The sequence below is a fragment of the Scophthalmus maximus genome, chromosome 19 (genome assembly GCF_022379125.1).
Source record: "Scophthalmus maximus strain ysfricsl-2021 chromosome 19, ASM2237912v1, whole genome shotgun sequence".
Classification (NCBI taxonomy): Eukaryota; Metazoa; Chordata; class Actinopteri; order Pleuronectiformes; family Scophthalmidae; genus Scophthalmus; species Scophthalmus maximus.
The window spans coordinates 8,790,714-8,802,764 of record NC_061533.1 but is presented as its reverse complement, the minus strand read 5'-3'; the positions used below and the strand labels follow the sequence as shown (position 1 = coordinate 8,802,764).

At 44.6% G+C, this 12,051-nt stretch overlaps 1 protein-coding gene across 1 annotated transcript; it reads right to left on the bottom strand.

Annotated features, from left to right (window-relative positions):
- Window positions 1-761: 761 nt before the first annotated feature.
- lzts3b (leucine zipper, putative tumor suppressor family member 3b) lies at window positions 762-11,720 on the bottom strand. The gene is made up of 8 exons (XM_035640474.2): window positions 11,454-11,720; window positions 8,465-9,426; window positions 7,446-7,913; window positions 7,185-7,352; window positions 6,247-6,375; window positions 5,310-5,501; window positions 4,930-5,160; window positions 762-3,894 (listed from the first exon to the last, which is right to left on the bottom strand). Exons 2-8 carry the CDS (start codon window positions 9,308-9,310, stop codon window positions 2,791-2,793), a joined length of 3,138 nt encoding a protein of 1,045 aa, XP_035496367.1. The 5' UTR covers window positions 9,311-9,426; window positions 11,454-11,720; the 3' UTR covers window positions 762-2,790.
- Between the last annotated feature and the right edge of the window lie 331 nt (window positions 11,721-12,051).

Below are 12,051 nucleotides of genomic sequence, written 5' to 3'. Positions count from 1 at the left end.
ATATATATATAGTTAGTAACCAGTTTACCTTGGTACACTTTCTCACCCTTTTCAAGGTACTTTGCAGGTAGATTGTTCCAAACATCTTGAAGAACTTAGTTTTCTTAGTTTCAGTGCTGGGTATTTTCATTGCACTGCATCAGCTAACAAGATATTCAGTCAAACATGCTATAAAGACCCCTTACTGACAGGACAACGGTCCAAGATCGATGTATTAGTATGTAACCTCACAAAACACTTGCATGTGTTTACAGATTTGATACAACCGGGTCCAGTTTAATCAAGTAACTAACAGCACACATAGAAAAATGATCTCTACCGACACAAATTAATCCACATTACTATTTGTAATGTGGATATAAAGTTGTAAAGTGTTTCAACTTTTATTTAAGTACAAGATTGGAATACCTCTTCCTTTTTATCCAATGCTTACTTTAATAGTCTTTTTTGTTTCCTAAAAATAAAAGATAAAAAGAAGCGATAAACAAGAGAAAAGGCAGTGATTAGACAAAAGCCTGGAAATATAAAATCAGGTTTGTTGTTGATCATCTCATTACCCCAGATATTTCAACCTTGAGGGGACCCTGAGACACTGAGTGGTAAAGGATATTTGCCTAGAACAATCCCATATTCCACTTTCTCAAAATAAATATTTCCTTCAGTGATTTTTTTCTCCCCAAAGTGGAACACCAGCGAAAAATCTTAAAACTCCAGTCGAATCTTAACCACAAATAAAAAAGAATTTGTTCAATGACAAATGCTGAATTATTCACATATCTTTATTATTTCTGCTGAATTTTAACAAAGGGGTGGTTTTAATCAAGCCAGAACAGTACAACTAACATAAATGCAAACAATAAAATTGAAATATGTATAAAATCTGTAGCATTTTGTTCTTTCAACAATGCATTACTGTAACTACATTTATCACCTACATCAAAAGGAACATCATTTATTTTGGACAGGGTTGCTATCATTGCACCATCATGGTAGGCCAATAGGCTATCTACACAGTTAAAAAAACACTCAAAGGAAAGCTCAAATGGCACATATTTTTCTCTGTCAGATCACCATAATATAATAACAGTAATAAAGATGATAATACTATGTAATACCTTAGAGATAAGTTAATATTCTTGAGCAACATCTTTGTATGCTGGCATAAACAACACATATAAAAGCCATGATATTCAAATCTGAGTCTACCGTACATCATTAATTGTGTGTCGGACACTACATAGTGCAGTTAGCCTGAATGCTCCCTTTAAAAGGCAGACGCCCCACTTTTCAGATTTTTTTTTAAAATAACTTCCTTCTCACCTGCTCTAAAATGAACTATACAGAAGAAAGTTGAGTTTTCCAGGATATACAGCACGCTCAGTTTGAAATTTCAGTGTCGCTGCTCTCATGTCAAGCGTTGATGTACATTTTCCTGTAGATAAAAGAAAATCCCTTAGCTCTTAATTTACCTCCACTTGCTGTATTGCCACCAGTCCCTCTGTCCTCAATCTCATACGCTGAAGCTTTTCATATGTAAACACACATGCACACACCTGCTTGCGCACACTCTCTCTCTCTCATACACACATTTACAATCTATACCTATTATAATTATTTCTTTCTAGTATATCATACATTCTATAAAATGTTTTTTTTTTTTTTTTACTTTGGGGATACCGAGCGCTTTCTCCGACTTCTTGGCGGCGAATGCACAAAGTGAACGACACAATTATCATAATAGTAAAATTCAAATCGTGTGCTTCCATTCACATTCACCTCAGCAGTTCAATGGAGTTGGGAGCGCTGCAAAGGCTCTCTAGTGACCTCCAGCGTTCGTTTCTAGTCACAGCAGGCGACCTGCAGTGAAGGCGAACCACGGCTCTCTGGGGGTTGATTATCTGCTAAACATATCCATTTAATTCAATTTGTACAAAATATAAACTCTGTTGGTCTCAATGATGTGTTTGAATTGGGTCATGCATGTCGGACCCAGTGCATGAAAACGACTTCAGAATGAATCAAGAATCAGTCTGTGTGACCCTAAATGTCAACGTCTGCTGGGATGTAAACGAGATAGTCCATGTGTAATGATGTGTAACTGGTTTGCTGATATCATTATTAAAGCACTGAAAATAATAATCATATTCTTGATTTTTTTCTTTTCATCTATTCCCAGCGTTATTCATTCTCTTATACATGCTGGACAGAATGGAGTAAGGCGCTCTCTGGCCAAAAATGCAAGTTAACATCACACACTCTGACCACTAATTCTACTTATACATTACCAGTGACACAGACTTACAATGAATAAATAGCGCGTTATATTCTTGTTGATCATTTCTGACAATATCCCTGATTGTCTTGGTCCTTTTTCTAGCATTGGGCACTAGATGACCCCTGTATCAGTGCTGTTTAACATTGTCATTTGAGATGTTTTATTTCTGCCATCCATCAGTATGGCACACTTTTCATGGACACTGTTTATGCAGGATGGAATTGTGTGCAACTAGTGCGAAAAAGGCTGCTTTGGAATTTGAAAAAATCTGTGACAGATTGAATGTAATTCAATTTCCTGCTCAGACGATCTGCTTGTTGCAGATAATGCTGGATTTTACAGTCAGTCTTGTTGTTGTTGTTGTTGTCACATGGAAAAGTATGTCAGACTGAACTGATTTATTCGATTGTAGACTGAAATTATTTTCTACTGTATGCTGCAGTGGTTTTGTGGGAGAGGCCTTGTCGCTGTGTCTGTCGAACTGAGTAATTTGTAACCATTTCATAGAGCTGTCTCTATATCTCAGTGGACTCTATCCTCTCCAGGCGTGAGGGTCCTGCCCAGGGAGGGGCAAGCTGGTGGAGAGAGGGAGGGCCCTTCTGGTCTTCACAAGGTGGGGAGAGGGTGAGGGCAATGGGGGCAGAAATAGTGGGTGTGGGCTGAGGGGACAGAGGTAAGATGATTGGTGGTGGAGGTGGAGAATTTGAGGAGGTGGGGGAGGTGGTGGTGGTAATTGTACTAGTGGTGGTGGAGGAGGTTGTGGTTGGTTTGGCACCAAACTGGCTCATGCGTTTTTCCAACGCTTGGTTCTTCTGCAGCGTCTCCACATAGCTGAGCTGCAGCTGAGCCTGGTATTTCAAAACCCGCTCCTTCTCGTCCTGCCAAGTGTGCCGCTCCTGGTCAAAGTTGAGGGCCTGCCGTTCCCGTTGCTGCCGCTCCAGGCGCAACGCGGCCTGCAGCTGCTCCAGCTGCCTGCGCAGCTCCCCTGCTTCATCCCAGTGACCCTCCTGGCCCCGCTGTGTCTGGTGGGCATCCTGACGCAGTTGCACCTCCTGGCAGAGTTGGGCCTCATGACGTAGCTGGGCGTCCTGGCGCATTTGGGCCTCATGGCGAAGCTGGGCCTCCTGACGCAGCTGGACCTCCTGACGGAGCTGAGCCTCCTGACGCAGCTGCACTTCTTGCCGTAGATGTGCCTCTTGTCGAATTTGGGCTTCATGGCGGAGGTGGGCCTCCTGACGAAGTTGGGCCTCGGGACGAATTTGGCCATCCTGACGCATTTGAATGTCCTGCTGCATGTGGGCATCTTGCCGCTGCTGCGCATCGCGCCATTGAGCTTCTTCACGTTGCTGCCTTTCCTGTCTCTGAGCCTCCTGCCTTTGGGCTTTGGCTTCATCACTCTGAAGACTCAGCAGGGTGTCCGAGGTCGGGGTGAGAGAGTTGGTCGAGGGCTCAGCGGGGTTACGTGGGCAGTGGACGACTCCCCATGGTGGCAAAAGTCCTGCAGCAGCAAGGTTAGGGCTCACAACAACTTCTGCTCCTCTGCTCACTTCACTCAGAGCCCGCTTTAAACTAAGCACCTCTGCCTCAAATACACCCAGCTTTTCTCTGAGGAGGGACACCTGAGGAAAGGAACAGGTATAGATTATATAGGTTAAGAAGAAACTCATAGAAAATCATATTCAGTTCAGAAGTGCAGGAACCTTTGATGATGTAATCAGTGACATTATTAAAAAAGGGTTATGTCCCAATTCAAAAGAAAAGTGCAATAAATCTCCTTTAGTCCTCAGCAATACACGCATGAAGCTTAAAGTTGATCAGAAAAGCGCTTGTCGAGAACATTGAAATTCAGACAAACAGACAGACAGAGACTTCTCCATTTATAGATAGACAGTGGTCTTAAACTCTTAAATAATAAAATGCCTCTTTAGTAATGAAATGGCCAAGCTGCTTACGAGCTCTTACATTACAAAGGGGAAAAAAACGGTTGCAGCTGTCATATATAATGTTGCCCATGCCCAATCCCCAATTTGTCCTCGTCCCCTCACCAAGTTTTTTGAAATCTCTTATAAGGATTTCCAGGATTAAATGATAAAAAAATCTAGATTAAGTGGTAAGCATCCCAGTTCTGCAATCTCACTCGCTACAATTTATATTTTGACTGATTTGGACAGTAATCAACAAAGCATTGGTCTTTTTGTAAGTCAACCAGTCCCTGCAGCTAGATTTTCTATTTTATTTTTATAAAATAGAAGTTAAAAGCATGCATACAGTAAATATATTATTTGCCCAAAGCCAAATTTTACATAACAATCACTGACGGTGACCTTATTGCTCATGAAATATAACTAAAAACTGACAGTCTCTCTAAAAAGAAATGCAGAGAAATTTGCCTATTTTAATATTGCGACGAGTGAACCTTGAGTGTAATCAATCATACTGGAACTTATGTTTTCCAAAGCTGGGCTGGTACGTAAAACTCTTCAGCACAAATTACCATCATATTTTCAACTTTAAAGCGACATGATTTTATAAGAGACGTAAAACTGATTTAATGTGCTTTGCATACTGAGGTGTGGGATACCATGAAGTCATATGTTTATGTTGTGATACCAATTCAAAAGTCTGATGCAGAACCTGACTACGTGTAAACTTACCTCTGACAGTGTCCTCCTCAGCTCTACCTCACACTTCTCCAGCTCCTGGCTCTTGGTGCTGTAGGAGTCCTTCAGTCCCAGCATGGCCTCCTCCCGCTCCCTAAGCTGGGCATTGAGCTCCTTCAGCTGCCCCCTCAGGGCCACCATCTCCCCAGCTCGCTGGGTCACCTCAGCCTGACTCTCCCTCAGCTGCTGTTTCAGCAGTGAGATCTCCCCTGCCTTCTGACACACCTGAGAAATGAGTGCATGGGTTAGTGGTAGCTTTTTTGGGGTTCCTTTTGCACTGCATACTGGGGCTCCTCTGCCCAGACCATGATGCAACCCTGAAAACATTTCCACTGAACTAGTCAAGCGCGATAACTCCTGTACACATATCTCACCTCCCACTTAGTCTCCTCCAGGCGAGGTAAGATGTCCGCCTGCTCCTTCCTGTAGTCCAGACACTTCCTCTCCAGCTCCTCTCTCTGGGCCAACAGAGCTGCCATCTCCTCCTGAAGCCTCCTCTTGTCCTGGGACAGACGGGTGATCTGGGCCTGCAAGGCCGTCTGGGAGCGGTGAGCACGTCGCGTAACCTGCAAAAATACAAACATGTCCATCCATAAGCGGAACTTTTTGTACAGCCATGTCATGAGATTCTAAAACCCATTAAGTTTTGACTGTCTGGGGCAGATTTAGTCCAAATACCTTTCAGATGATGCTGCATTTTAACTGCATCACCCAATAATAACCTTTCAAAGCCTCCACCCAATAATAACCTTTCAAAGCCTCCACCTACCATATCTATCTATCTATCTATCTATCTATCTATCTATCTATCTATCTATCTATCTATCTATCTATCTATCTCCTTGTACTTACAGTACTTTTTTTAAATTTGTGTTTTTATGCACCAAGACAACAAAGCAAATTCCAAGTACGTGTAAACCTACTTGGCAATAAACACCATTCAGATTCTCATTCTGAACGAGCAACTACAATAATATGAAATACAAAAATATCACAACCACTTTTTTGGGCCTTGTTGTTTAGTCAGCATGTCAGAGAATGTCGCTCGAGCGGCAGAATCATTAACTTGCGATGTCTTTGACTTTAAAACTGAATGTAAGAATGAAATCAAACTTTCCTTTCTACTTTTTCCTCCTCACCTATCTTGTCTATGCAACCCCAAAATTGCTCTGTATCATTGTATGAGATTTGGATTTTCACATTCATGAACTCCATCCAGGGTTTTACATTTTGGACTCAAAATGCCGTTAAGAAAAATACATTTAATCTTGATGTTGTTTTGTTGGATTCAAAAATATGTAGTGAGGTCACCTGTTGCAGACGTGAAGCATAGTTCTGTCGCAACTCATCCATCTGTCGCTCCCAGACACGTTGCTTCTCCTCAAACACCTGAATGATCGCTGCCTCACTTTGGTCCAGGTTCCTGCGCATATGCTGCACCTGGTAGAAAAAGTAGGAGACATTTGAATGGAAAAAGTAGAAGAAATCCAACTTGACTGACAAAACGTGGGACCTTTCAGTAATAGGCCTTGTGTAATAGGCAGCTACAAATACTACCCATGATACAGTGTGGCAGGAATAACTAGCAAACTGTACAAAGGCCATACATTTTGTAATCCTCAGAATTAGTATGTAATTAGAAATCGTGCTCTGCAAGGTTTTAGTCATCCAACATCACTGCTGTGTTTTACATCAACAGTTTGAAAGCTGAAAAAAGTGATTACAACGTGCAGCTCTCAGACTTCTGTACATTCATTGCAGGTTGCTTAGAGTACATTTATCATCCAGGAACAACACACTTTGGAGATATTAAAAGGTAATTTCAGACACAGACACTTCATGGTATCTAGTTATACAGACTCACTTTTCTTCCTTTCCTTTCTATTTTTTTTCCCCCCTTGCAATTGATTTGTTTAAGAGGTGCTGAATTATTGATTGATTACATTTGAAAAAAAATCTGATGAGAAAAGTAAGAATAATTGAAAGACTTCTCATTGGAGAGTTTCTATTGGAATTACTTCATACCTAAGAATTGTTACTATGAAAACAGGTGACAGTGAGGTCTATCTCTCAATCACACTGTGATTTTGGGCACAACAAATGAAACTCCCTTCACCTGCTTGGCATTACATTTGGGTGAATTTACCCTTGAAAGGTTTTCAAAATACTCTCCTTCTTTTTAAGAGAGTGGCCCCCTAATGTAAGTGCAAAACAACAGCAAATCAGACATTTAATCATTGGTGTCTGACCTCTTGCTCTTTCTCCCACAAACGGTCCTCGAGGTCCTGGATGATGTCATCAGAGGACGGGGACGGGCGTAGAGGAGCTGGGGCATCGCTCAGGTGGCTCAGCCTCTGATAGGATGAGGAGCTCTTGCCCGAGGAGGACCGGCCACTGTCCGAGGTGCTGAGCCCGTTCTAGAGGAAGGAAGCACATCCCGATATGTTACAGATGATTACAGCGACGTGCATCAATCACCAGAGTGAAGCAGGTATGGACGATGACCGTACCTGATAGCCAGGTTTCTCCAGCTTGTCCAGGCCTGCGGCCGCACCAGCCATGCCCAACCTATTGATGTGGCTGGTGGAAGCACTGAGAGGCCCCAGGACGGCTGGGGGCCCGCAACCAGACCCCGAGCCCGTGTAGGTGGGTAGGCTGGTCAGGGAGTTTCTACCTGAATCGGACATCCCTCCCTGAACCACTTCATTACCGTTTCCCACGCCCTCACTTCTGCTGACCCTCACTGGGCTGTCCTGGTCCAGGAGCAGGGCCTCTGGGACCTCCCCTGATTCTCCTCCTCCGTCCCTGCCTCTCCTGCCTCCTCTGCTCTCACTGAAACCTTCGCCCCTCGCCTCAGTCTTGCCCTCGCCCCCAGCGCCTCCGGCCTGGCCCACCAGGTTCTGCATGGAGTGGAAGCTCTTGGGAACCACAGGCTTGAAGGCAGAGGGACGGACAAGGCCTGAGTTCTTCTGCATCGCCTGCGAAATAGATGGATGGAAGGAAAGACGGTAAAAGAAATATATATAATACACTGTAATATTTGTTTCTGTGATAAAATTGAGCATTGTGATGTGTTAAGCATAAAACAGTACAAAATAGGACATGCAATGCACATGTTATGATATTTTTGGAATTGCTTTAGCATCAAGAATTATATTTCCAGGCACATTTATCCTTGCAAACAGGTATGTGGCAGATGGCTTGAATCTTTTTTTATTTTTAATTTTGTCTTAGTACAACTCTCACATATCCATGATCTGTCATTGGTTGCTTTATTCATTCCTTTTATTTGGGCCATGACTTGTAGCAGGTTGCATATCTATGAGTAGTTCAACTTAAAAGTGAGTTTCCTTTCTCACATTCTAGTTTTTAAAGACTAAAGTAAAAATGTTATAAAAAAACAAACTGATTCATTTTTCACTATCTCCCACCCACATAATCATCTTGTGACCCCTTAGAATCCATTGAAACCCCATTTGTAGGATGTCAAACCCCAGGTTGGGAACCACATTCCCACATCTTGAAGTACCTGCTCCAGTTTTCCTGACACAGGCAGTATCTTGGGTGGGTTGTGGTTTGGAGGGTTGTGGCTGGCTGGGTGGTTCTCGCTGTCGGCTCTGGCGGCTGCCATCTCTCTGTGATGGTGTTGGGTCATGCCAACGCTGCTCTTCTCATTTGGTCCCCGGCCCACAATGTTCCCACAAGCATCTAGACCTGCAGCCTGCATTTCCCTCTCTCTTTCTCTCTCCGACCTCTCGTTCTCCAGCCTCTCCCGTTCCCGTTCCCGTTCCCTCTCCCTCTCTCGCTCCCGCTCCCTTTCTATCTTCTCCCGCTCAATTCTCTCTCGTTCCCTCTCTCGGGCCCTCTCCCTCTCCCGCTCCCTCTCTCGCTCCAGCCTCTCCCTCTCCACTCGTTCTCGCTCCCTCTCCCGGTTCCTCTCCCTCTCTCGCTCTCTCTCTAACCTCTCCCGGTCCCAGTCTCGGTCCCGGTCCCTGTCTCTCCCCCTCTCGCGCTGCCTCTCCCTCTCCCTCTCCCACTCCCTCTCTCTCCTGCCTGATCCATTACCGCACTCCAACTGGTTGTTGTTGGACGGAGCTGCCATTGTACATTCAGTGTTGGTGGAGGAGGCTGTTTCGGTGGGCCGGTCAGTCCCTGTACAGGTCCCAGTCCCGATACTAACACTCCCTCGTTCATCACTAGAAGCCGTCCCATCTGATATAGTCGCTGGGGGGCGGGGTAGGCGTTCTGCGCTGCAGCTGCGGTCAGCAGGGCAACGGCGAGAGAGAGGAGGGGCCCGGGGAAGGGTGGTCCTTGTGCCCACAGACTTCATGGCAAATTCCTGCTCTCCTGCCACCCCACTGCCAACACTGCCCATAGTGGGGTCAAAGGTCAGGGATTAGAGGTTAGGAGTCAGGATTGAGGAGGGTCACAGAAACATTTGGAAGTAGTGTGGGTCATCACAACCTAATGCAGGTAGTGGGGGCACACACACTAGAGGAACACAGAAAAACGAAAGGAGTTATACAATATTGTAATTGCATAATGCCGAGTTATACAATTATAGTTAATGCAGAACAGATCCCAGCCCAAATACAGGGGCAGCGTGGTCCTCCCACCATAATACAAATGAAAACGTTCAGATCAATAAAGTCTGGACTACCTTATATACAAATAAAGTTTTATACTATATGTTAAGTTATGTGACATAACATTTAATATTGTATGTTTAGGGTCAAGTAGGCCTCAGAGCTACTAAACTCTTGGTGTATGACAGAAATCCAAGTAGACTTATTTGGGATTTCGAAAGGTTAGTGCTGTGTAAACTCTATTCACAGAGCACATAAGAAAATTGTTGTCTCTGAGACCCCAAACAGAAATGAACGTGTTCCTTTCTCTAATGGACATCGTTAAAAATCTGGTTCATAAGCAAATTCTCTTCAAATTTGAGATTCCATGAAACCAACACAAAAATACAGTAAACTGTGGCCTAAAATCAGAGTCAATATATACAACATCATAAACATCTCAACATTTCAAACCCAAAAGAAATCAAAGCATTCATTGCATGGCTGCTGATAGCATGAGGTTTCAGGGTCCAGGTAATGCATCCTCTCTCCAGTTTATCAGGTAGACCTGGCCTAATTTTAATGCAGTATAATACAACAGCTTTGCTGTAAGTCTTAGCTTCTGGAAGGTTATAATAATTCTATACTAGTTTTTTGTTAATTTAACTCAATGGTCATTTTGGAGGAATCAAGTTTGGGCCTTCGCATCACAATCAAAACCAAAATGCCAATTTGCCACATAGTTTTCGCATTTTATGGAACTTAGTGATAAAACCGCCCTTACTATTAACGTTGTGTCTCCTGATATTCATAGACTCATTTATGTTCATGCCAGTAACCACAAGCTAACTATCAGCTGGGATACGGCTTTGGACTTGTGTGTTGTTTGATTTTTAGCCTGCTGTGCCTGATAAACCGGACACTGGCTGTACTGTACTGTGCTTCAGAGGCTGCAGTTTGCCTTGCTGTTGAACTTTATTGCATCATTAGCCGTCCGCTGCTCTAGAGGGTTTAGGATGCTAAGCATACAACCACTGCATCTCCGTCCGACTGCTGCTCGGGACTTATGTCATTTGCACACATCTTTCACTTTGGTTTGCATGTCTGCTGTCAAAGACACTCGGAGAAGCACCTCTAATGCAATACAATGTATATATGTATCATGCATGTACAGGTAATGTCATGCAATGCAATTCAACATCACCACAAACTGCAGATTCGCCTCCGCGTAGTTGAATCACCGGCTAAAACAGAACATGCGACCACCGTGAAGGCAGGGGTGTCGAATCAGAACCTGCATTACAGTTTCACCCGGGTGTACCTAATAAACTGGCAACTCACACACACACACACTCTCACATAGCCTATGCATGATACGAACGCCTGTGTGCTGTCTGTGCAATTGTGTTTGTGTGGCTGTGATCTGCAGCACATCGACTACATCCCGTTCACATCATCAAGAGCTCACAGTCACACACCAGCCCGGTCTGGTGGACGGAGGGATGGATGGATACGCAGTCATGCCCTTGCACCTCCCCTCCTCGGCCCATTTTTACAGGCGGTTTACTTCCTCTCGGATGAATAGTAGTAGTAGTAAAATACACTGCCCATCTATCCACTGCTCTGCCTCATCTCCCTCCCCTCACGACCCCCCCCCTCCTCTCTGCATCCCTGGGCGGCAGGGGCGGCTTTAGCAGCATCCGCATCAAGCCCCCAATCCTCCGCGCTCCCAAACAAGTACTCGCTAAGGCCCAGTGACAGTAACAAAAAAAAATTATAATAAATAAATAGGGAAAATAAAAAAATAAAATAAAATAACGCACGACCCCTCGCTGCATGGAATAATGAAACGAATACACGTGAACCCCCCCCCCCCCCCCCCCCCCCAAAAAAAAAGAAGAGGCACAGGCGTCACTGACATTGACGGCGAATCATGCGGTGGCTCTGATTTACCGATTGTAGCATCCCGGCGGTCCATCGTCGAAGGGCTACTCACTGTTCTGCAGCGCGGCGGTTCTTCTTCGTAAGATGGCAGCTTCGGTAAAACGGTCATGTCACGCGGCGGTAACGTCGTGGATCACCCTGCCCCCGATGTTCCCCCGCGGGTCGGTGATGTATCGGGGGGTGGGGTGGGTTGGGGGATGCTGCTGCGTCTTCGACCGCTGTCAGCGTCGGATGCTGATGATGGAGTCGGTCGGTTGATACGCGCATCAGCTGAGAGACACACACACACACGCACACGCACACACACACACACACACACACACACACACCTCTGGCCCCGCCCCTCCGGCGACATGATGCGAACGCCCCCTTTTGGCATTCGTCCAGTGGTCTCCCTTTGGGAAAAGCCTATGGAGTCACATACTGTCCCCTGGAATGATGGATGGATGGATGGATGGATGGATGGATGGATGGCCAGAAGAACAGTAGTTTTTAATTTAAAGAGGATGTTAATGTTTTCTAAAACAATGTAGGGTAGTGTATTGTTCAATCAATCAATCAGACTTAAAAAAAAGAACCTCCCTCCCTCCGATACACACACTCACAC